Source organism: Pteronotus mesoamericanus, unplaced genomic scaffold (genome assembly GCF_021234165.1).
Source record: "Pteronotus mesoamericanus isolate MK-2021 breed Mesoamerican mustached bat unplaced genomic scaffold, CSHL_Meso_final scaffold_651, whole genome shotgun sequence".
NCBI lineage: Eukaryota > Metazoa > Chordata > Mammalia > Chiroptera > Mormoopidae > Pteronotus > Pteronotus mesoamericanus.
In genome coordinates this window covers 5,328,290-5,355,952 of record NW_026555325.1, presented here as the reverse complement: position 1 = coordinate 5,355,952, position 27,663 = coordinate 5,328,290, and the positions used below count along the sequence as shown (strand labels likewise).

General features: G+C 33.0%; 1 protein-coding gene across 1 annotated transcript in view; it reads left to right on the top strand.

Moving 5' to 3' along the window:
* LRP1B (LDL receptor related protein 1B) overlaps nucleotides 1-27,663 on the top strand; it is a 1,772,547-nt gene that overhangs the window by 1,340,856 nt on the left and 404,028 nt on the right. Inside the window, exons 38-41 of the mRNA XM_054562474.1 lie at nucleotides 6,133-6,259; nucleotides 6,385-6,536; nucleotides 6,825-6,949; nucleotides 8,421-8,792. Of these exons, the coding sequence (XP_054418449.1) occupies nucleotides 6,133-6,259; nucleotides 6,385-6,536; nucleotides 6,825-6,949; nucleotides 8,421-8,792 (776 nt within the window). The remainder of the gene's footprint in view (nucleotides 1-6,132; nucleotides 6,260-6,384; nucleotides 6,537-6,824; nucleotides 6,950-8,420; nucleotides 8,793-27,663) is intronic.

Below are 27,663 nucleotides of genomic sequence, written 5' to 3'. Positions count from 1 at the left end.
GAAAAAATGACAAGATTATTGTAAAAATTGCAATCCAGATCTGTGCTTGAGGGAAACAGTTTAATAGTCAACAGAGAATCTTAAATTCAAAGACAATAATTGATTCCAGTTAGTTGGTTTTCACTATTATTTATATAACTAAAATATAAAAAGACATTTAATACTATTACTTTTTTAACAGTGTAGACTTCATTCTTCTTTTTCTTCCCTTATACTTCTTTACCCTTCCCCACCAAAGTCTGAGCTTTGTTTCCATTAAGCCTTATTTCACAAAAGCAGTTCATTTGAAATTATTCAAGGACACTTATAATGTCTGAAATATATATTTTTCAGTTTGAATCTAACTATTATGACATAAAATGATTTGTTTTCCTTTATAAGTGAACCTTTGTGTAAGTTAATTCTGATATCAGTATAATCGTCATATGATGAATTCAATAAATTTGGGGACAAGAGACTGTATGCTAGGTCTTTGGGAGCAGTTCCACTGCAACTAAATGCAGTCTTTTACATATTATCCCAATGTCAATAATTAATTAGAAATTAACTTATTGTATGTATCCATTGCACATTTTTCTGCCAAGAACTTCTGTGTCTAATGAAAACAAAAGGGATATTTGTATGATGATTTCTAACAATATTCTTATAAACCTTCAAGGCACTTCTGAATGTTCCTTTTAAAATTTTCAGATTTTCAAAAATATACTTTATTGATTATGCTATTACAGTTGTGCCAACTTTTCCCCTTTGCCCCTCTCTGCCCAGTACCCCCTACCTTTCAGCAATCCCTCCTCCCTTAGTTCATGTCCATGGGCCATGCATATGAGTTCTGTGGCTACTCCATTTCATACACTGTTCTTAACATCCTCCTCTCTATTTTATACCTAACAATCTGTACTTCTTAATCCTTGCACATTTTCCCCAATTCTCTCCTTTCCTCCTTCCAGCTGATAACCTTCCAAATGACCCCATATATGGATCTATGATTCTATTCCTGTTCTGACTGTTTGCTTAGTTTGTTTTCTAGATTCAGTTGTTGATAGCTGTGAATTTGTTGCTATTTCAATGTTCATAGTTTTGGTTATCATTTTCCTTACATAGTTCCCTTTAACAGTTCATATAATAATGGCTTGGTGATGACAAACTTCTTTTCTTTTTTTTAATTTTATTTTAATTTATTTTTTCAAATACATTTGTCTCTGCCTCCCCCCCAGCGCACTTTATCTTTCCTTAGATTCTAAATGACAGTTTTGCTGGATAGACTAATCTAGGTTGTACATTCCTGTTTTTCATCATTTTGAATATTTCTTGCCAGTCCCTTCTAGCCAGGAAAGTTTCTTTTGAGAAATTAGTTGACAGTCTTATGGGAACTCCTTCTTAGGTAATTTTCTGCTTTTCTCTTGCTGCTTTTAAGATTCTTTATCTTTAACCTTTGATATTTTAATTATGATGTGTTTTGGTGTGGTCCTCTTTGGGTCCAACTGTTTTTGGGATTTTGTGCTTCCTGAATTTGGATATCTATTTTCTTCACCGAATTAGGGAAGTTTTCTTTCATTATTTTTAAAATAAGTTTTCCAGTTCTTGCTCTTCCTTTCTCCCTCTGGCATCCCTATGATTTGGATGTTAGTACTTTCAGAGATGTCCCAGGGGCTCCTTATTCTATCCTAATGTTTTTACATAGTTTTTTTCTTTTTGCTGTTCTGATTAAATGCTATTCTCTTCCTCATATTCCAAATCATTGACTTATTCTTGGCTTCATCCCCTCCACTGTTGGTTCCTTGTAGATTTTTCTTTATTTCACTTAATGCAACCTTCATTGATGCCTGGGTCTTTTTTATGCTGTTGTAGTACCAAATGGGTTCCTTGAGCATCTTGATCACCAGTGTTTTGAACTCTGCACCTGATTGGTTGTTTATCTCCATTTCATTTAGTTCTTTTTCTGGAGTTTTGTTCTGTTCTTTCATTTGGGCCAAAATTCTTTCTTTCCTCAATTTCACAGCCCCCCTGTGTTTGTGTCTGTGTATTAGGTAGAGCTGCTTAGACCCCCTGTCTTAGTAGTGTGGCCTCTTGTAGAAAAGGCAACTGTAAATTGTCTGGGGCAGAGGTGTATATAATTGCCAGGCTGGGGCAATCTGTTTCACCACTTTGTGCCTCTGTGTGGCAGAGAGCTCAGAAGGGGGACAGTGCTGGTGGCTGGCCTCTGGAGATTTGCCTGGGAAAAAGCTGTCTTCCAGCACTCGCCCTTTTGCCAATGACTTCACTGTCTCCCTGTATGCCACTTGCACCCTTCCAGCTGTTGCTCTGGTGCTGAAGTTGAGAGGAAGTGGGTCACTGCAAGTCCTGTGACCTTTGTGGGACCTTTAAGAGGAGTTTCCTGAGAATCCTGCAGTTTCTTCCACTGCCTTAACCCCCACTGGTTTTTACAGCCAGAAATTATGGGGACTTATTTTCCTGGTGCTGGATCCCTGGGCAAGGTGGTCTGGCCTGGGACTGGGGCTGCTCGCTCCTGAGGTATCCCGCCCAATTTTTATCTACCACATGTGAATGTAGGAACGCCTGTTTTTCTGCCTCTTCACGCCACTCCGTGTCTCTGTGCCTCACCACCTCTTTGTGTTCCTTTGTGTCCTTTGTGTTCCTACCTGTCTAGATAAATGTGGCTTCTGTAAGTCCTTAGTTGTTGGACTTCCATACAGTTCAATTTTCTGATGAATCTGGGTGATTTTTATTTTGTAGTCTATTTGTAATTTTTGCTGCAGTCGTGAGAGGAGAAAATGTGTGTTTACCTATGCTTTCATCTTGGAAATCCTAAGTTTTGAGTTTTTAAATTTTGTAATTATAAACCTCTGTAAATAAGGATATTTTCAGTTTGGAACAAATTATTATCAAGGGAAAATTCAATTATAAGACATTGTATGGGATTTTGACAATTTTGAGATTATCTAGGTCTAGAGTAACTTTGAGAAGTATTTACAGGGCTAGATTCACCAAGCTAACTTGAAAGGCCCTTTTCTTGGCTATATCATAGAATCCAACAAAATTTACTGCAGCAAAATTTGAACTAATATGGAGGAAACTTCAATATTTAATATCATCACTGAATCTTAATTTTCATGGAATCTCAAAAACCAGAGACAAAGATGTTCATTTCTTCAAATTACTAAAGGTCACACTTTAATACAAAGACTCTATGTTCATTACAAATATCTCAAGTATATCTATGTAAATTACTATCTTAAATTATGCGTAAGTCTCTCCCTGCAGTTTTATATGCTTAGAGAATGTTCTTTCTCTGAAGTTCGGAACCTAACCAACAATACAAAGATGCAAGGAAAATATGACCAGCAACACTGAAAGGAAAAGAAATCAACAGAGACAAGAGGGAAGGAGGGAGGGGCGGGCAGGGAAAGGGAAGGGAAGGGGAAAGTCAACGAACATATAGCAAGGACTCATGGACAAAACAAAAGGGGAAGAGCTGAGGGAGGGAAGGAGGGAGGGGACAAGGGAAAGTGGTGGGGGGGAGGCAGAGACAAATGTATTTAAAAATAAATAAAGAAAGAAAGAAAAAAAAAGAATTTGTAATTATAAATATATTAAAAGTCCCACAATAAAGGAATTGTTAAATTAAAAAAAAAAACCCAAAAGTTCTCAAAATACTAACTCTATGCAATTCTTTACTTTGAATTTCAGTTTATGAAATAAATTATCTTTTCCAGATATTTGTAAAATGTTTATATATTTTGGTAAGCATATTGTCTTTCCATTTTATTAGGCGATACATTATTTAGCCATAAAAGTGACTCTTGCAGTCAGATTTGACTTCATATATTATTATAATTTACTAAATCACTATTGAAAATTTAAGTGTAGTCTATATTCAAGATAATTTTATTTTGAATAATTTTATCTCTAATTTTATTTCCATTTTTTCAAACCTTCTGCATGGATGTATTGCAAGCTATAAATACATCGGAAGTACTTGGGGAAAAAATGAGAGAAGATTGTTCCTCAATATTAACAGCTTTTTTGTTTTAGTTTTTAAGTATGAAGATCTTTGTTATACTCCTTATACCTAAAGAAAATTGAATTTGATGTAGGATTATTATACTGTTATATTTATATTTGGTGACACAACATGTCATGGAGAGGACAGTACAGGCCTGCATCAGTAAAGACTGAATACAGTCCCTGGTATGAGCCTTTATCAGCCATGAGATTGTGAATCATTAACATCCTGAACTGCAATTTTTATAGCTCTAAGAATTTGGGTAAAATATGTTAAATACCAGAATCAACCTTCTCACTCAAAATAATATTTTTATTACTCATTTAGTTCATTTGAAAGCAGATTACTATTAAATAAAAGGTATGCTATACACACTTCCATTCATATTTGAACTTTATAGTGTGAGAAAGTAGATAAGAATGAGATTGAATAAGTAATCACATGTGTGTCCTGACTCCCAATGCCTCCTTCCCAGTACTACATCCCCTACAATTTTAACACAATGACTGACTAGTTCTTTTAAGAGCATTATTGATGCTAAAATCTGTCCTTAAAATACCAAGGGGAGCAAAACATTCTACCTTCCAGTTAAATAATTATTTTATTTTTACCAATTTTTAATATAATGAGACTCCCTTAAAGTTTAAAAAATCTTAACTTTAAAAAACATATAGAAAATTTCATGCCTCCTTCATCCTAGATGAAACTGGTAAAATATTAGCTGGATTCCTTGCTATAAAATTTTCCCTTTGTGATTTGTAGACTTTATAAATATAAATGAAACTTTCTTCAGAAGTGATATACTTGGGATTCTGGCCAAACCTCTTTTTGTGCCTGGTTATAAAATCCCAACACGTTTATTTTATACAGAATTTTCAGGGAAAAAAATCAACTCCTAAATCAAAACAATATGCATAAATGGAATACATGTATTTTCATGTATTTTAAGTGTCTTTTTCTGTAGGTAAATGCTTTCTCCATTGAATGGAGGAATAAAATATGAATGTAGAACTTTGATTTTTTTATATGCAATCTCATTTTCTTTTTGTGTATGACCTATCATATATAGATGTGTATATATATTTGAATTTATATATTCAGATATGCACAGAATACTCTCTCATTTTTACCTGCATCAATAAATGCTATATTTTTCCCAATTTTATTCATTGCTGTTATTTAACAGTTGAATAAAAATTTCAGTTGACATAAAGTCAAAAGAATGGATCTTATGTATCTGACATCATGATTTTCTCTACTGTAATATAAATATTGTGTTTGTTGAATGAATTAGTGAAAGAAAGCATCAGTTATTTACCTTCAGTTTTTCTACATTTCATTTTTTGACATTTTATTATGACATGTTCTGAATTTTCTTTCTGTATTTTATTTTCTTCTACATTTCTTCATATTACTATTTGTATTACAAAATTGCTAAAATAGGAATGCCTGCTTTTGTATAAAACCATGTTTTATGATGGCTTCACAAGATAATTTATAAAATTCAAATGAGAATAGTTACATATAGCAGTGGACAGAATTGAAAATTATGATGCATTCATGTATACATTCATAAATTGAATACTTACCTACACTAATTTTTATTTTTTAAATATTCTAGTTACTTTGTGATACAGGTGTAATAATGAATAAACAATAGAAGAGATCACTGTCCTCACTGAGTTGACAGTCTAGTGGAGGTGAAATTATTAGTAAAAATAACACTGTACAGAAATACAAGTGTAAATTTGCCACTCTTGTCTATGTTCTGAAAAAGATTGCATGGTGCAATAATCAGACAAAATGCTGAACTCTTCTTGAAAGAAATGATGTTTGAGATATAAAAAAAAGAAGCAAATTGAGCAAGCAGGTTCCAAAATAGAACTTCAGATAGGGAGTGTCTTGTATTAAAGATATTTTGGTGGGATTTTGAATTTATCTGCATAAATTCTATGAATAGTTAGATATTTTTATAATAAAAATATTTTATTACAATCAAACACACATTTATATTGATTTCTAGTACGTATCATTTTTGGTTCGTTAGAATGAATGTTACTGCTGTTATTTTTAATAATGTCTTTTTGTGCTTATTCAAATATTACTATAAATCAACAATTTATTTTCAGCTACTTGTTCTGGACTGAATGGGGACAGATGCCCTGCATTGGAAAGGCTCGCTTAGATGGCTCAGAGAAGGTTGTCCTCGTAAGCATGGGAATTGCATGGCCTAATGGCATCTCCATTGACTATGAGGTCTGTTGGATTTAAGTATTTAGAATGCATCAACTGCTAACTTGCATTAGTCCTCTTCTAGTGTTCATTTTCTTTAAAAGACAGTCAAAAACAGCTTGTAATGTTATATTTCAATTGATCCTTAGGAAAATAAATTGTACTGGTGTGATGCTCGTACAGACAAAATAGAAAGAATTGACCTTGAGACTGGAGGAAATCGCGAGATGGTGCTGTCAGGGAGCAATGTGGATATGTTTTCAGTTGCAGTCTTTGGGGCTTACATCTACTGGTCTGACAGGTAATTTATTTTTTCATGAGTATTTGATTCTCAAAATGTTATTTTAGTGCCAGTTGCTTTACCCTTGTAGGATAAGCCATTCCGTAGCAAGGTCACAAAAAAGATCTCATAAAACCATGTAATTTCCACAACAAAGACCATCACTCTTTCTGTCCTCAGCTCCACCATTTTGATGTCTCAGGCTGTAAGTTGGTTTCTTTCCCTTTGCTGGGCTATTATCTTGAGCTGAAGTAACTGGCTTGATTTGAATTAAAGAGTTTTAATCATGTATTTTCATTGTCTTGGCAGGGCACATGCCAATGGGTCCATCAGAAGGGGTCACAAAAATGATGCCTCAGAAACCGTAACCATGAGAACTGGTCTTGGAGTCAACCTGAAGGAGGTTAAAATTTTTAACCGTGTAAGAGAGAAAGGTCAGTCTTCTCATATAATGAATAAATCTTACATTATTTATCTTATTTATCTTTAACATTGATCAAACTTATGTTATAGATTAATTTTTGTTTGAATACCAAACCTCAAAACTCTTCTTTTACTGGGGGTTATCTAATTTCTTATAAAAGTCATATAGTATTCTAATGAAATAAACATGTAATAGTTCATATAGATATTTTTGTCTAGGACAGTACATGTATATGGACAGATTATATGCCTGGCATATCTTCAGTATAAGTTTGGGCTAAGTAATACAGAAAAACTTGAAAGATGCACATAGTCATAGAAAAAGTACAAAGCACAATTGGTATATTAGAGAATAAAAAGCAGACAAAATGTTTCTTTTTGATTATATTTTAACACACAAATTGATTATGGCTCCTGAAGTTTGTTGTTAGTGTGAAATATAACCAAAGTCATCACTTCTTTAAAGTGTGTATTATGAAACTGATATGACAATGATTTGGATATTTAAACAAAAATCACCTCCATTAAAATAATGTTTGTTTTTGTGTTTATTAAAATAAATTGTATTTATCCTGACTGAGTTTTTTGGTTGGTTGGAGAATTGTTCCATATACAAAAAGGTTGCAGGTTTAATTTCCAGTCAGGGCACATACCTAGGTTGGGGGGTCTATTCCAAGTCAGGGCATGTATGGGAAGCAAGCAATAGATATTTTTGTCTCGCATTGATTCTTCTCTCTCACACTCTCACTTCTTCTCTCTTCTCTCTCTCTCTCAAATCAATAATAAAATATAACATTTTATATTATATTTTAAAATACATTTTAAATATATTTAAAAATAAAATATATTTGGGTGAGGATAAATAGTATTTAACTTTCTTAACTCAAAGGAAGATACAGCAATTTCAAAGATGATGATGATGAATTCACAGCAGAGAATTAGCCACATGAAGAAATCCTAATAGCATAGTACATCTTCACTCAGAACTGAAGTAAAAATCTTATGCCCAATATTCTTAAGATGTGAGGCACATGAGAGCCATACATTGCTTTGATACCTTACATACTTCTTAAACACAGAGCATAGAATTGTGCATATTTTCTTTGTGAGTTCAGTTCATGTTTTGAGTGAATATGTTACTTATGTCAAAGATTACAGTACATCTAACTTATAATGTCAGTATTGTTTCAAGAAAGAGTTAAACACTTAACTAGGTAACTAAGGGAAAATTTTAATGCTTTTATTTGAATGATGAAGGAAGCAGAATGATGATCCTTGAAATAAGAAACTGAAAATTTTTAAATTGTGTAATTAAAAATCTTAGTACTTTATGGCATTTGATATTTAATGACCAGTCTAAAAATTAAGAATAGAAAACCAGAATATTCAATATTAAATTTTTAGTATTTTTATTGGAAAATGTATTTGGAAAACAATATAAAAACACAAATATATATGTGCATTTATTTTTTTTATCTTTAGGGACCAATGTTTGTGCCAAGGACAATGGCGGATGTCAGCAACTTTGTCTGTACAGAGGAAATTCCTGGCGAACTTGTGCTTGTGCCCACGGATATTTGGCAGAGGATGGAGTTACTTGCCGAAGACATGAAGGCTATTTGCTGTATTCAGGGAGAACAATATTAAAAAGCATACATCTTTCTGATGAAACTAATTTAAATTCACCAATAAGACCATATGAAAATCCACATTATTTCAAGAATGTCATAGCCTTGGCTTTTGACTACAATCAAAAAAGAAAAGGTACCAACCGAATCTTTTACAGTGATGCGCACTTTGGAAATATACAGCTTATTAAAGATAACTGGGAAGACAGACAAGTAATTGTTGAAAGTAAGTACAGGAATTTATTTTTAAATACTTTGATGGAAACAAATATCATTTAGCTCTGTGGAGAAATTAGAATTGTAATTTCATATAGTAACTCTAGTTTCTTAAAGTTTATATTCAAGAATGAATGCAATTAAATTATCCAACTCCCCAACAGTCAAAGAAACAATTAACTACTAGAATGTATAGTATATAACTTATGATTACTAGCTTTTAATCATGGAACTTTCAATATATACCTTCATAATGTTTCTTATAAATATTTTTAAATCCATGGAAATTCAATTTTAGTAAAAAGTTTACTAACTTTATTCCAGTGGGTAAAATTATATCTTTAAGAATATCTGCTTAATTATAGTCAGTGAGTTGTGTTTTCTCAAAGAGATCTTTATGTATATATATCTATATACTTATAGTGTTTAAATATATAATCTTGATAAGAAATATTATTAAATAAATAACTTAATACTTTAAAATATTTTGAATATTTACTCAAGCATAATATCGTGTGGATTATACATAATTTAGAGAAAACTCTTTCCTCCATATTTTAGAGAAAACTCTGTCATCCAGCTTTTAAAAGGACTATCTTCATATTCCTCACGCGGCATCTCTTTCCTATCTTTATGTGATTTCATATATTCCTCACTTTTCCAATTTTACTATATTGAGGTCATTTACTTTTGTTACCTTTTTAAATTGCAAAATACGATCTGAATTTATTGGAAAACCAAGTAATATGGATTTAAAAATGAAAATTCTGCCTCCTCAGTGCAAATTAATTTCATTTACTTATAATGGAAGGCTGTCATGCCTCAAGAATTTTCTTCATGCATGTGTGTATGTTGCTTGTAATTACAAAAATAGAACAATACTATATGCATTACTCAGCTACTTTTTCCCACTTACAATATACTTTGAAAAGTTTTCACTTCAGTATATAAGGCTCTATCATTGTTTTGAAAGCCTGTTCCTAATTCTAGAATAAGGATAAAGTAATTTTCTTAATGATTTTTTTTATTGATAAACATGTAGCTTGTTTCTGGTGTCTTATCATTACCCACAATGTCACAATGTACATTTGCTCATATAAGTATATTTATTAACAAGCATGATGTTTTTCTAGCATATAATACTAGGAATGGAAATTCTAAGTGATACTTTATTTTTATAGCTGATCAAATTTCTAAAAAGACCACATCATTTTATGTTTTTATCAATTGTCTATAAAAGGCTTATTTTCCCATACATTTGGTAACAATGATTTTGTAATTTTTCTGTTATGTTGATCTAGTACATAAAAAGGTAAACATTTTAACATACATTTTTTACCTGATAACCAGTGAGCTCCAGCATCTAATTGTATGTTTACTCATATTAGAATATATATATTAAATCAATCTTGATACCGTGTATCCCATGCTATATCTGCAACTGTTTATTTTGTTCTTTCAATATTTAACATCCTTCACAATCCTTTTTGCTTGTTCAAATCCTACTCAACTTTTCCAAATGGGTTCGAGTGTACACTTTACAAACTTATTTACTTTACAAATATACATACATGCCTGTTTTTTTAATTCTCTAGGTTACCATACTTATTGATAATTTTATACCAAGTTGTATATTTTAGTGAACATCATGCTGAATTTTCTGTGTGTGCATGTGGTATGTGTTTTGTGTGTGTGGAAACACAGCTATAACTGTATGGATCACAGAGTTCAGACTTATGTGAGATTTGCTGATTCTTTGGGGATATCTCTATGAAGTTTACATTATAAAATGCTTTGGTCCTCCATTTTCCTAGATTGATGCAATTAAAAGTTAGAAGTGCTCGTATTATATGCATAATACATTAATTAATGCATTCATTTGCTATGCTCCAAAGTTTTTGTCAGGTACCCTGAAAGGTAAAAATGAATATAAGTTTATAGATTTTAGAGGCCACAGTTTAAGACGAAAACTACAAATCAATAACATTGAAATTTAATAGAATCCACAAGATACCAAAGGCCTAGAGAAAAAAACAATCTGCTTAAGGAAGTGTAGGGGAGTCCACTAAGCTCTGAGTTAAGAAAACTGAAAAGATAGTTGATTGGACCTGGTGGAGGAGGAGAAGAGAAGGAAGAATAATTCTAGATGTGTGGTTCCCTGGGTATCCCCTATGCATGTTCAAGGAATCTGAGAGATCAGAACTATTTTCATAATAACACTGGATGTTCCCCTTTTTAAAGCTGTTGTTCCTCTTTTTAAAGATGTGTTGACATCTGCCCTGATGGTACATGAGCAATGGTGTCTGACTTGCTGGTACCTCAGCACGAATCAAAATAGTCATTGTAATTTTTCACTGCCACTTAATAGCAGAAAAGAAAGAGACAATTTCACTTAAGTATATCTTTGAAGAAAGATTAAAAATAATTTTATCATAACTTGATCCTTTAGTACACTTTTTTTTAATATTCTGTATGATGAAATGCACATAATGAACTTCTGCATTTTAAAGTACAATATTTACCTGAAGGAAACCATATATTGGTGTGATTATTTGAGTTTAAACATCTCTTAAGGAACCACTTTTTACTTGAAAGAATGAGGAACAAACTATAGTTCTTCATCCCTAAGTGTGTGGTAGACATTTTCTAAAAATGGATACAATGAATATGTCACAAGGAAAATGACCTACAACATTTATTGCAAATATTAAAAGTTAAGCTTTGAGTTAAAATTATAAGTGTGTAAAACTTGTATCCACCATAGTAGACTTGACATCTTCCCTAGACTTAAAAGGCTTTTCTGATTAGATAAGTGCTAATAACTACTAATGTGAATTTTGGGGTATTGCATAATGTAAAATGTCTGCATGTGAAAGGTATTCATAACTCGGGAAATAAATATTTTCCAAAAGACATGAAAATATCATGTATGGTTCAATGATCCATTCATTCAAAGTTCATGATAGACCAATGCATTTTAATGTAAAAGCTCATCACTGTGTTTTCTGATACCACTCTTAAGCTAATCTTTAAGTAACTACCACTTATCATGTGTTGGTATATTATGAACGAATATCCTTTTTCAACTTCATAGATGTGTGAGGCTGAATTTTCTTCACATACGTCAACTAAAACAACACATGAGGATAAAGATGTAGATGTGAGAATCCAGCTCTCTTCTAGTAACCTAGATTTTAAACAAATTTGTAAAAATTATAAGACAATGCTTTCTTTTCATTTAAAAATACATCTATTATCTTAGATATTATTTCAATCAATATGTTTTGTTATTTTAAAATAAATTAATACATTTTAAAAACAAACATTTCTGTTTAAATTCTAATATGGCAAATAGCTGTAAACATAACTCACATACACAAAATATCTTTGGAGTACTTGATACTTTTTTAGAGTGCAAAACACCTCAGATCAAAAAGATTGCAAACTACTCTTCTAGTTTGAAAGCTAAAAAAAAATTTAGCATAGAAACATGAAAAAACACATGGTAGATAAGAGTCACATATCATTTGGTATGATTAAAACATGTGTGTGTAGTATGAATTGGTGTTAGATGAAGCTGGAATCAGAGGAGTCTAATTTGCAGAAGTAGGTCTGCCAAGATAAGAAGTTCTATTAAGGTATATTTTACATACCATACAATTCACCCATTAAAAGTATACAATTCAAGAATGTTTGGTATATTACATTATTAACTAAAAACAAAAATAATTTCAACTAGATATCATAATATACCACTGAAAAGACATTAGTATAAATATGGGTAGGTTATGACAAAATACAATTCCCAGAAAACGTAATGATATTAGAGTATATTCAACCTCATCAATCATTAAAAAAAATTCTAATTAAACAATAAGATGCTATTCTCTGTATTTAAATTTAACAATTTTTTAAAGTTTGATAATTTGGAGAAATCAAAACTTTCATATACTATTGATGGGAATGACCATTTTGTACAGACACTTAGGAGAGTGCCATTTCACAATATTTTCAAATGTTGGAAAGATATATATTCTTTCATCCAGCAATTCCACTTTTAAAGTCAACTTAAGTATTTCTACTTTTAAAGAAAACAATAGCATATTTTAGCCCTGGAAGATGTGGCTCAGTTGGTTAGGCATCATCCTGCCTACTGAAAAGCTGTGGGTTCATCCTGGCCAGGGCACATATCTGGTTGTGGGATCTAACCCCAGTTGAGGTGTGTGCAAGAGGCAACTGATTCATGTTTCTCTCTCACACCGATGTTTCTCCTCCGCTCTTTCTCCCTCCGTTCCCCTCTCTTTGGAATCAATAAAAGAAAAAATACATAAAAATAAGCAAGGACATATTTAAATACAGTTACAAAGCAACAAAAAAACTAGTGCTATGTGCAGGGAAAGGCAAAAGTAGCTTTACAGTGTGAGTACATAAAACAAAGAGTTTATTCTTTTATTATTATTTATTAGTTATTTTATTATTTTCATATAAACAACTGTAAAACAACTTTTGCCCTACACTGTATGTCCACACAGTTATCATAAATACAGCTTTACTAAAACAAAACAATGCCATGCAACAAAAATTATAAAATTATATTACAGTTTGATATGATATGTAACAGAGAAAAATATTCTAAACATTGTTATGTATTGTAGGAAACTTATGTAGTGATATTTTAAAAGCTTACTAATATTTTTTGATAGTTACATAATGCTTATGTGAGATGTTAACATTAAAGATAGAAGGAAATTGTACTGCTTTAAAATTTAGCTAAAAATAAAAAGCCTAAATCAAAAGTAAATAGCATTTAAAAATTTTACACAGAATCAACATTTTGCTTTATCTTGGGAGTAAAAAAGAGAAATGGTATTGAGAGTATTATATAGTTCCAACCGTACTTATAATATATTGGTTTTTAAAAATCTGAAACATTTATAACAAAGTTTTCAGATTTGTTTAATCATTATATTAGCCCCTCTAATTTCCTATAAATCTAAAGCATTTCAGAAAGTGTATAAAAAAGACTAAAGGTAATCACTTGTAAGTATTAAAACAGATGTTAATAATTTAATTTGTCAAATCATATGTGTGTATGTATATATATTCAGAATTTAAATTACGCTAACAGCACATGTCGAGTGATATGGTAGTAGTCTCCTGTCTTCCTCTCTTTTTTTTAATCATGGGCATTATTAAATTTTTTTACATATCTGGCTTGATATTTTTAATAAATTATAATAAGATATAATTCCCATATTTGTGTTAGAATCCAAAAGTGTTAATTAATAGTTTTATAATGTTTTCAGGTTACTTATCAAGACTATTACTGGCAATGCCTTGCTTTTAAATTATATTTCATTAGAAATGTCTTTTTCTTTTCCTTTATGTTGTCTAGTTCCATATTCTTTTGAATGCCAAAAATACATTTGATTATGTTAATTTTTATTTTTTGCAATTTCAAAGTTAAAAATGTTACCTTTTAAAATGTATTATTTTTAATTTGTCTATTATACATCATGTAAACATTGATTCCTAAAATGTAAAAATTTTAGCTATTAACATTTTTTAGATTTCACAAAATAAAGAAATGATTTTTAGTTACTGCACATGTATTAACTAAAGCAATTTTTGGATTAACTATTTAGATAATTGCAATTATTGGAAAGCAATAATGGAACATTGTTTTTATTAGATATGGAAATTACTAGGATAAGAAAAGGATTAAAATACAGGATGAAAGTTGTGCCCAGGAAGTCAGCAGTGATGAAGCAAGGGATAATTTTTATGCAAGAGAGAGGGTAACATAGTCATTGATTATGGAGAACAGGGTCGAGTGAGTCATGATTAGTGTGACGAAAAAGAGACATGGAATCTCCCATTTTTCATCTGTGGGCTGTAGAGTAGTGGTCAATATGTCTTCCACGAATTCAACATTTTATTTATATACATAAATAAAGTGAGGAGTATCTCACAGAAGATAGCATGTTGCAAAGGTTAGAGAGGAAACAAATTTTACTCTACCCTCAAGTTTTGGTTGGTGAAGTTTGAATTAAACTGACAAATAATGACAAGAGGAGAAAAGATGTGCATAATGTTTAATTTTAAGTTTTACATGTATAGGGAAGCTCTTGTAGGAAAAAAAAAAGGTGAAGGTCCAGAGAAACAGTTAGTTCCAGGGACCTATATGCCATTTTACCAAAAGATGATAAATTTCAGAGACACAGATAAACAAATGGCAGGAGTTTAGGCTTCTAGAAGCAGCAAATTGTGGGAAAGTAAATTTATTGGGAAACTAATGGAAGATAAGTGTTATTTTGATACTATGAGGTAAGTCTCTAGTGAGGTCCTGAGTTCTGAGCCAGGATGGTTTTTGGCTTCATGTAAGAAAGAATTCAAGACATGAGGCAGACAAGAAGTTGAAGTGGAAAGGCAGGTTTGGTTGAGCAGAGAGGATATGCAAGAAAGCCACTACACAGAGCAGTAAACTCTCCTCACAAGAGAAGGAAGGTTAGTCCCAACCATCTCTAGAGGTTGAGCTTACATCTGTAGTTTCTTTTATTATTGTTGTTCAAGTGCAGTTGTCTCCATTTCCACCCCCCACTTTCCTCCACCCCACCCACCCCTACCTTCCCCACCCTCAATCCTTCCTCTCTTTGGCTTTGTCCACGGGTCCTTTATATGTGTTCCTTGATGACCCCTCTCCTTCTTTCCCCTGTTATCCCTCTTCCCCCCTCCCTCTGGTTACTGTCAGTTTGTTCTTTATTTCAATGCCTCTGCTTATATTTTGCTTGCTTGTTTGTTTTGTTGATTAGGTTCCACTTATAGGTGAGATTATATTTGTCTTTCTTTCATGGATCATTTCTACAGTTTGTTATATCTGTAGTTTCTGTTTGAAATTGATGGTACAGGTAATAGAGAATGGGAAAAATGTTTGAGATTAACCTTTACAAGGTATATTTTGTGTCCTTCTGTTTTCTTTTCATTGGATGGGTTAACTATAATATATGGGTAAGTAGCTATTAATCAGCCTTTGCAGGAGATTTTCTTTGGTGGCTTTTGGTGGTCTGCTTGGATCTGTCAATTGAGTTCAGTGTCAGGCATCATGTAAAAGGACCCTGACTTAACGTTGCCTTAAGTTAATTTATATAGCTCTCCTGTATTAATTTGGTAAGTGTGGTTTAGGGATACTCATTTTCAGTGCTTTCTTAACCTCTGGTGATAGTGATCATCTTTTCCTTCCTGGTATGAGAGAGGTGACATCTTCACTAAGGGAAATTTGTGCCCTGTTTTTGGGTAGATAGGGGTAGGGTAGAGAGCTTCTCATATTTTTGCCGTTTCTCAGTGTTTTTAGCTCAGAATAATCCATATGGCAAGGTGGAATATTTTGGAATGGCATATTCTGATCCCCTTCACAGGCATGATTGTTCTAAAGCCTCTTACCCCACATCACCCAACAAGACCAAATCCAGGGATTTGGTCTTCAGGCAATGACATACCTGAAGAAGAGACACTGGAACCACAGGCAGAGGCTACTTAATATGAGAAGTAGGAAAATTTGTGAGGAACATTATGCCAAAAAAATACAGTATATTGTTGGCATAAAAACATAAACATGATGCATGATGAATGATGCCCTTGGTCAAGTGGCTCACATGGCTGGAGCATCATCCCATACATCAAGAGGTTGTGGGTTCAACCCTTAGTCGAGTAACATACCTAAGTAGCATATTTGATCCCTAGTCAGGGAATATATGGGAGGCAACCAATGCCGTTTCTCTCTCACATCAATGTTTCTCTCTTTTTCTTTCTTCCTCTCTCTCTCTAAAATCAATAAGCATGTTCTTGGATGAGGATTTCAAAGATAAAACAGAAACAGTGATCAATAGAATAGAGAGCCCAAAATCAACCCATGCAGTTATGGTCAATTAACGTATGACAAAGGAGCCATGAAAAAACAGAGGGAAAGGACAGTTTCTTCAATAAATAATGTTGGAAAAACTGGACAGTCACATGCAAAACAGTAAAACTAGATCACTGTCTTACATCATATGCAAAAATTAACTCAAAGTAGAGTAAAGACTTAAATATAAGCCCTAAAACCATAAAGCTCCTAGAAGAAAACATAGGTGGTAAACATCTTGACATATGTCTTGGTGATGACTTTTTGATTCTGACTCCAATGGCAAGGGAAACCAAAGCAAAAATAAACAAGTGGGACTATCTCAACTCCAAAAGGCTCTGCACAGAAAAGAAAACCATCAACAAAAGAAAAGAGCAACCTGCTAAATGGGAAAAAGTAATTGCAAATCATGTATCTGATAAAGGGTTAATATCTAAAGTGTATAAAGAACTCATACAACTAAATTACAAAAAAAAATTAAATTAAAAAATATCCAAATAATCGAATTACAAAGATATGCAGATGGCCAAGTCATAGGTGAAAAGATGCTCAAGATCTTTAATCATTAGGGAAATACAAATACAAAGCACTGTAAGATATCACCGCACACCTATTATGATGGCTATTATAAAAAAAAGACAAGAAATAGCATATGTTAATAAATTCTGAAGTTCTTGGCAAAAGAAAAAATAAATAATGAATGTTGGCAAGGGATGGAGAAAAGGGAACCCTTGTGCACTGATGATAGGAATATAAATTGGTGCAGTCACTATGGAAAACAGTATAGATGTTGCTCCCAAAATAAAAAATAGAACTACAGTGCCATCTGCAATTCCATTTCTTGGTATTATCTTAAGGAAATGAGAACACAGATTTGTAAAAATATATGCATCCTATGTTTTGCAGCCTAATTATAGACAAGATATGTAAACAACCTAAGTGTTCATTGATGAATGAATGGATAAGGAAATTGTATTATCAACCACTTTAAAAAAAATGAAATTCTGCCATTTGAGACATGGGATCTTAAAGGCATTAAGTCAATTAAAATATGTCAGACAGAGAAAGACAAATGTTGTATGTGGAATCTAAACAAAATAAAAATAAAAGGAAAACAGAACTCTGTGTCAAGTGTGGAACATTCTACTGAAGTTCTCCAAGGTCACTATGAGGTGTGGTCTAGGACTTGGAGTCACAGAATTAACAAGGATAACTCAAGATTCTTCAGTTATCAGTATTAGAATTATTCAGAGACTTAGAGTTGCCCATCTTCATGTATGTGTCTGAATAACAACACCAAAAGAAGAAATAGAAGGCAATGTGGACTAGTATTAGGATTCCCATGCTAATTACAACCTTAATGAGACAGGAGGCTGAAAAGTTTTCTGTAGAAGTGTTCAGGCTTATGAGACTGCCCCAGATGTCATGTTACAGGATCTGATAATACTTATGTTTGCAAAATCAAAAACTGCTAGATCATGCCCATGTTGAAGAGAGCTAGGGCCAATGTTTATTATAAAACTTAAACTTCACTGAAAACATATGGAGGGCTCTATAATCATTATAGTTAGTGAGTCTGATTAAAAATGGAGAGAAGGATAGACAAGAGCCTGGCAAGGTGAAGCATCTCTTATTGGATAGAGCAATTATAGTGATGTTAGGTAAACTTGGGGGCAGATAGTAATTCAGATATGAATTAATGCCCTAATATTGGATTACTGCCAAGTAAGGTCTCACTAGGTAAGTGAGGGTGGGGATAATAAGATTACTAATCCCTGATTAGAGCCATTTCTATATTAAATGTCAGTTTAAAGTTAATTGCATATATACTTTTAATGCCTAGTCTAGAATTCAATCAGCTTTAATTTCATAATAAAGCATCCCTGAATTCAATGTCTTGAAACAACAACTGCTTATTTATCCCACTGTTTTCTGAGTTGGCTAGGTGGCTCTCCTGGTCTGTGACAGCTCCTCACATCTCTAGCCGGCTGACAGGTCAAAGCTAGTTGTCAAGGATGACCTTCCTGACGTGCTTGGCAAGAGGCAGCCTCTGTACTGGGTTACTGGTCATCAAATCTCTTCTTACGCAACGGGCTACCTTGGCATGGCCTCAGGGTCCTAAGAGAGAACTACCTCCAATATGAAAACATTTTACAAGCCATTTTTACTAATGTCTCATGGGTCAAAGCAAATTACATGGCCGAGTCCAGATTCAGGGAATGAAGAAATGGACTCACATTGATGGGAAGGCCTGCAAAGGGGCTGCACATATATACAAAGAGGAGGAAGTTCCAACTTCTGTAATCAACACAGTTGTGTAAGTGATTATTAGTGTATCACTACAACCTCCTAAATAATACTTTAAAGTTTGACTTGACTTTTTGAAAATCACTTTTTTTTGCTTTATTTATTATTTAATGTTTCTTGATAACCAGTAGTGAGGTATGACAATATTACCTGCTGTCTGGCTTTATACATGACCTATACATCAATCTATATTTGGCACTGAAGAAATAAAATGAGATAGAAATTATCTAGCGGGGAAAAGAAATGACAAAACCATAGATGGGTTAGTGGATTTAATGACACTGAATTGATTCTGTCACCTCCATGAGTATATAAATTTTCAGGTTTAGCTCAAATAATGCTAAATTTTTCTAACAAGTCCCTCATGATTAGCTGCTATTAAGCCACTTTAATTACCTCATATTTTTATATAATCAATGTGAGTAAAAAACATTTTTGTAGTTTTGACTTGAAAGATGAAGTTGTAAATGGCAACTAAGAAAAAAAATCTGTGATGTAGTGTTAGAAGAGGCATTTTTCATAGGAAGTAATAAAAGAAAGTATACATATTAGGACTTTTCTTTTGAGAGATTTATGGCACAAATTCAGCAGATGAAATCAATGCACTATGAATTATAAATAGGACTTTGAGGGGCTGTTTGATGAATTCAAAATTCTTAAGAAAACAGTAAAGGCACCTGTGGAAATAGGCAAGGGCACAAGTAAATCCAAGGTTAAAGAATGGTTATAATTTATAACAGTAAATTTGCCTGTTACTGTTTGAAGGGGCTAGGTATTTCAGTTTCATATACCTGTTAAAATGTGTTCAGTTTTCTTAGGTTTCTACTGCAAGAATAAACAAAGTTTATCAGAAATTAAGAAGCATTACATAGATATTCAACTTGCTGTTCTGAGTTTTACACTGTACTATATCTGGTTAAAAATTCTCAGAGAGAGGGCGGAAGGAAGGGATAAAGAGAGAATGTTAAAAGAATTTATACTAAAACAAACCATTATGTAATATGCTTCCTGGTACAGTTTCTTTCTTAATTAAATTTCATTTATATAGTTTTAAAAGTGGCATAAAGATAGATTGTATTTCAAAAAAATTATAGTTAGCCTTATTTACAACGCTTACTATAACAGTATATTAGTAGATGGCTTAGATTGTAACTCTTATAGAATAGCATTCTCAAAATACTTCATGTTATGTTCAAATTAATGTCTGCTGCTTCAAAGCTTGTTAACTTTTTAAGATTTCTACCAAGTAGAATTTGCAGTATATAATTTGTTGTTATTGACATGTTGACAAAGCTAAGTATTAACCAACATTCTCCTTCAACGACACACCGCTGTTCCTCTCCATTTCCTTAGGCACTTTGAACCTGACGGTTCTTCCTTTCCTTCCCTTTCATATAATCTTTCTTGGAAAGGACAGCATTATTACTCATACCTTCATACACTTATCAATCTCCCCACAATTTTCAATAACACTTTTGATTCTTTTGTGCTCTGTTCCTCAAGCCCTCTCCCATCTGGCAAATGTCAAAACATTCTAGGTATCTATGAGTCTGTTTCTTTTCTGCTTGTTCATTTCATTTTTTTTCAGTTTTGATTTAGTATTGTTTCCATGTGGGCACTTAACTAAATAAGTTGTCAGCAGTTCTCAGTGTTTAAAGGTGGTGGACAGAGGGTATTTAGATATTTGGAAAATTAAGTGCTTCTATAAATTGGCCTTGATTCTGTCATCTTGAACATATCACTTACTATTGTTTTTTTTATCTCCATCCCCACTTTTTCTGCTACTCATATAAGCATATTCTATTAATGTACCATGAGTACTTTCTATCATGCTATCCCAAGAAAAACTCCTACAGTGTCTAGAACACATATTCATTGAGTGTGTATGTTCAATAAACACTGAGAGATCATTGAAGAACTGTGGGGCCCTAAGTCCTCTTCATCCACAGAAGTCCCTCCCTTAAGGACCCTCGACTGTGTTTATTCACAGTATTTGAAAGTTTCAGGGGAGGATCACATATGTTCTTCAAAATGTTTGTATACTATAGTGGTTATTTTGCATGCCAGCCAGATTATACTAATTTATAAGGATGTAACTTTAAAGAAAATGAGTCAGTTAAGGAAAATGAGGGCAAAAGCTCATAATGGTTTATGCTAATTGAGTGCTTACTAAATTCTAGGCATTGTTCTAAAAACTACCTATTAACTCATTGAATTACACTACCCTCTCGGATTTATACTAAACTTAAGGCAGAAAAATGAGAAGATTAGTAATTATTCAGTAGTGAAGAAATGAAACCATATTCCTAAAAGAGGAAACTAAGGCAAAGAAAGGTAAATAATTTTCCTAAGGACACAGCTTGTATGCGGTGAACAATGAGGGAGGGGCTGAGTTGAATCCATCTATGTCTCATGGCTCCAGTCTCAAGGCTCTATGACCCTGCTATTACCCAATATTCTATACTGCTTCTCATACTTGGTTAATTTGTGTTCACACTTAAGATGATACACACACACACACACACACACCAGAGATTAGTGTTTCTTCCAACGTTTCTACACCTAATTAACAACTAGTTTTGTTATGTTAATTTCTAACTGAAATAGTGCCTTGCCTCGGCTGTGGGAGATGTATGAGAGGAGACATTGTACCTTTTGCATCAGTTGATCTCCAACCCCGACCATTTTCAGCTGGCAGAGCACTGCACTGACTGTTGTCACAGTTTCCTTTCAGGCAGTCTGAACCCTGGCTGCAGAGTAGCTGGGACATAGTAAGTAGTCGGGAAATAGTCACCAAAGTAATGTTCCCTGAAAATCAAGATTCTTGCCCTCATGGAATTAGAAGATAGCAGAGAAAATTTTGTAGCAGAAATAACTACAAGTTAGTAGGCCACAACTGTGATATGAGTGTAAACAGGATTTTGCAGGCACCTAGAGTAAAATGAAGTCTTTGCTAACCAGGATGACTACAAAGGTTTCATGGAGTAAATGGTCAGAATTGCCATTTTTGTCACTCTGACCAATAGGCATAAGACTAGATTGTTGACTTTTGCTGACACATCAGGTTATTAAAATTTTCTGAAACAATATTAAGGCAACATTTTTATACTTTACAAACATCTGGCAACAGATGGCATCTTAAAATAAAGAGACTTCAGAATATGGTTTATCTTTATAGCTCCATATGCCATTCTTGTTTCCCTGTGCACAAAATGTCTTGGACATACCAAATGAACTGAATCAATATGACTGTTTGTTTACCTTACTTGATGAATACACAGTAAGTGCTTCTTATTTCTTTACTATTGATTTTCTTGCAATAGTGACTGTTTTGGTAGTCAAATGAGAAATGAATTTTATGTCTGGATTTGAATCATCTTAACAAAAGATGAGCTTTGCCTGAACTTAAGATTTTCTTATCATTGACTGAGGAAACTAAATTACAATTGTCAAGTAATATAATAATTTTGTACAAGAGAATATTGCAGTCTGAAGTTATCACCTCCCTATAGACTCTAATGTTAAATTATCGTTTTTATTCTTGCCTTATTTAATTCAATTTCTCAAATATTCTTTTAGTACTTACTAAGACCAGAGTCTGCTTAGTCTCATTTGAAATAAAATATTAAAGACTCTACCACTTCATAAGTAACAGTATATTTTTACTTGAACTCACCTCTTTAGCAAAAGTACTTTACATCAGGTTTAGAAATTCATATAAATTACAATGCATTGGTTCTTGAAAATATTAGTGTTTTATCTCACTGAAAATATTTTTATTAACATGAGTTGTTACCCTTGACTTTAAGTGCAAATAAATTAATAAATAATATTTATATATTGAATCTTTCTTTGCCCTTTATTTGTTCACCACATATTTATGGTGAATTTACCATATGATGAATATTATGGATATATATTATTCAGCATTTCTTTAATACTCTTCATTTGGAAAGTCAGAAGTAATGCTGCTTATATATAATAATACTGGCAAAAATTGTTAACATTGAAAATATGAGCCATAGGCCAAATAAATCTTTTTGGTAACCATCATGAATAAGGTAACACTTTTATTTAATAATCCTTATATATATATATATGTGTGTGTGTGTATATATATATATATATATACGTGTATACATATACATATATATATAAATTTTATAGAGCCATGTTTTCTCAATATTTATATCCTATGTGGCTTAGCTTTACACATACAGTAAACAAGAGATAATCATTTGATTCAGCATTGCCATTTAAGTTCCATAAAATCAATAGTATCTTATGCACTACTGTGGGACTCAGTTTTTGTTTTGTATTTTTTTCTGTTAAGTAATAAAAATCATGTTTAAACATTTAAATATGACATCTATATCTTTTCTTTCCCTTTGCTGTCACAAAATCAGGTTTTTAGATATTTGTTATACTCATTTTGGTGATATCAAGATCAGGGTCACATTATTCATTCCTCATAATTATTATGTTCATTGACACCTAAATAATTTGGTAAATTAATGTTTTGTTAAGATTAAAAATGTGGATTTTTGAATAAATGATACTTGGATTTAAGTACGGGTTATGTTCACTGTTATATTCAATCTATAAACGCTTCAATTGAAAATTAGAGAAAATGTTAGTATCAAACTGTTTATTGAGAATTAATGAAAACTATGACAATAGAATGCTTACCACAGTGCCTAGCCAAAAGCTATTCCAGTTTATAACCAGCAGGTTTAACTGCAAAGTTCTAGGAATCTTAACTCGGTCTGAAGTAGCCATTGTGGATGTTTTATGGCTGTTTTGACAAAGTCACAATGCAGAAAGTTTGCTGAATTAATTTTTGTATTGAATTCCAAAACACAATGTGTGCTAATTATTTTTAACTTCATTCTTTATTTATCAGTAAAGAAAAATGAATATGGATGTATCAAGCTCATCATTATTAATTTATATTTTGAGATGAAAATATTATCTGACAGGCACAATGTGACAAATGTCCTTTTATAATAGACACAGAAAGATTAGAGTTACAGAGAGCAGAAAGAGGAATGGATGAGAGGTTGGAGTAAAGTACTTAGGACCAGGAAGAAGAGGACAAGTAATATAGGTGGCCTTATGAGGCTGACAAAATCAAAGAAGCAGATATTTTTCCACAGCTTCCTCCAGAAGAAATTCAAGTTCAGTTTTAGCCCAGTGATACAGATTTTGGATTTCTGACCTCTATAACTGTAAGGTAATAAATTTGTGTTGTTTTAAATTGCCAAATTTGTGGTCATTTGTTACAACCGCAACTAGAAATAAGTTTACCATTTATACGCATTTTATAGAGTCATAAAATTCTAAAAAACTTGCTTAAAATTGGCAGGCATACCCTATACTCTTTTATTATAGACACTACTTTTAACTATTTTATTGACTTTTTTATTTGGTTTTATGTGTAAATAATATACCAGGAATAATAATTCCTGGATCTTCACTATTAGGTGTTATACCTTGACTTCAGGCATTGTCTATTGACTTTCTATTCCCATTTCTAATGCTCTTATTATTCTAAAGTATTATATCAATATTTTGGCTAGACACATATTCTTGATATAACTTTTATCATTATCCTAAGGATTCTATTTGACTTACTATACCATTGCACCTTCTTATACAAGTTTCTGTACCACATATATTATTTTCTCAAAGATTATTCCATGGTTTTATGATAGTTTCTGAAAAGAGGATGCCTGATTAATAAAATATTTTAATTCTTACATGCATAAAATGTCTTTAATCTAGCCCCATACTTGATTGTGTGGCTGGGTATAGAATTCTAATTTGCAAATAATTGTATTTTATTATTCCAGGGTTTTCTAGCTTGAAATTTTGCTGTTTATAAGATTTTGGAAACTATTATAAAACTTCCTCCCTCAACTCACCAGAATTTCTAGGAATCTTTTTGTTGTTGTTATTGTTGTTGAGAAAAAATCTTTTTTTTTTATTGTTCAAATACATTTGTCTCCATTTTCCTGCTACCACTTTCCCCTGCCACCCCACCCGCACCTTCCACCTTGATTCCTTCCCCATTTGGTCTGTGTCCATGGGTCCTTTATATAAGTTCCTTGATTCGACCCTTCCCCTTTTTTTCCGCATTACCCCACTCCCTTCTTCCTTCTCATTACTCTCAGTTTGTTTTTTCTTTCAGTGTTGCTGGTTATATTTTTCTTGCTTGTTTTGTTGATTAGGTTCCAATTATAGGTGAAATCATATAGTATTTGAATTTGGAGGAATCTTAGTCACCTGTGTTCTGAAATTTCATAATGATATCCCTACAATGGGATTATTTTTATCCATTTTTAAGAAACTCAGTCAGTTCTTTTACTTATTTAACTTTGTTTCTTTTCTCTTTTACCTTGATTTTTCAGCTCTTCCATTGATTTTTTTTCATTTCTGTTGTGACTTCCCCCCTAATTTTTAGTTTTTTTCCTGAGCATTCTTTTTTATATCACTTTATTCTTATTTCATGGATGCATTAGTTCTCTTATCTTTCTGAAAGTATAAATAATATTCTTTGAACTTTTTGTGTCTCTCAGTATAGTTTCTATTTATTTTAAGTTGCTTTTGTCTTTCATATTTAAATTTCATATTTAAACTCTTTTTTTGTTAAAAGTTTTCATGTCTGAGGCTCCATTCACTCATGTGAAAGATGGGGTACTAAACAGCTGATTGAAAGTTCTGTAGATATAGCAGGTAGGCAGGAGATAAGAGGGTGCTTGTCCAATATGAGAGGTCTGGTGGGACATTTTTGTCTTCACTGAAGTCTCAATGGAAGTAGCTCTAGATCTTTTCTCTTGAGCTAGTAGGAGTATTCTGGTTAAATTCTTCTAGGCACTATCTGGAAGAAAAGGAGTATCCTCATATTTATGTTATACCCTCTCGGGAAACAATATTAAAAAATTCTATATCGAGGGCCTTTTGATGTAAAGTGTGGAGACAATATGGAGATTTTACTGCCTTCTTCATAGACCTGTCACCAATACTTCTATTAATAGCACAGAGTTTATATCCACTTTCACAAGTATCCATTGCTATGAATTCATAGGTTTGGTAGGTTGAGTTTACTCATCTCTGCGATACCATTTAGAGTTATGGGATCTGATAAGTAACTAACTACTTGAGAACTTTTATATCTATCTTTCACCATTTATATCTTCTCCAATTTTCATTTTGCTTAGGGCTTATTACTTTAAAAAATATCTTTCATGTCATTTAGTGATTTTTATGTGAAGTTTCGGGGGGGAATGGATATATATACATGTTATTTTTTCTACTCTTCATTTGAATCCTTTTGAATATATTTAATTCTTATTATTTTCCTAATTCTATGCTGTGCATTATCCCATTTCTACATTTATTCCTAAGAGATTGGCATTAATAATCCCCAAGAAGAAATACTTACAGAGGCTTCCCAATGTCTCTGCCACTTGTGGTTTTGAGCCCAGAATCAATTCGAGAGCCATATTTAAAAACTTTTAACAAACAGAGGAAAAATCAAGATGGTGGAGGAATGAGTCGAAGTCACACAGATCACTTCCTAGGACAAAACTGGAATTACAACTAAATAATGGAGACATCACCTGGAACAAACAACTGAACAATAGCAAGAGAGGAGCCTTATAACCTTGGACAGTCAGAAGAATCAGCTTTAACACAACCTAACTGGTAAGGAGTGCAGTAGAGACTCAAGAAGGTGGGTGGGGTGTCCATGGGTGGTAGCACCAGAAGGATATTGAAACAGCCAGTTGGATTCCTCCCTGAGTTGAACAGGATCTAAACCATATGCGGGGATCTCCAGCCTACAGCACCAGAGTCCATAAAGTATACAGATAACAGCCAGCTGTGAAAAGTATCGGTTGCTTTCTGCCAGAGACAGGTGGCTGGAGATGCAAAGAGCCGATGAAAGGGCCAACGCATAAATTTTTATTTGTAGCCACTTACCCTGGTCTCTGGCAAAGGTGAGGGCAGAGTGGGCTAGAGACACTTGAGGAGTGACTGAAGACAGAGCCTTTGGGGAGAGAATGGAGAGATTAGCTGGCGAGATCATGGTGCTGATTCCTCTACCATATGGCCATAGCCCTCTGGCTCAGGCAGACCACTCCTTTGGGCAGCAGCAGCAGGACAGGACCCAATAACCCCATCCCCAGGAGGGATTCTGCCCACCCTGTGCTGTATAAGCTGGCCTGCTGAGTGCAGAGTGACTAGATTAACAGCTGAAGGGACAGCCACAGACAGTAGATTCTTGGAAGTCACAAAGAGACTGCCTAAAGCCTGACACAGTCAACATCTGACATCATCAGAGGCAGATCCAGAAAGAAAAAAAAGCGATTTCCTACCATAAAAGTTCACACCACAAAGTCAGGAAATCAAAACAAATCAATTTAAGAAGGAGAAGCAAAAAAGAAAAGTCTCGCAAATAATGGAAAGACAACGAAACATCCACCAGTACAAGGGAAAGGAGGAATCCCCAGAAAGAGATCTAAATGAAACAGAAGCAAGTAAACTATCAAATACTGAGTTCTAAACAATGGTTTTAAGGAAGCTCAATGAGCTCAGTGAGCTCAGAGAGAATTACCAAAAACTACAGGGAAACTACGAGGAACTGACTGCAAACTATATCAGCATGAAAAAG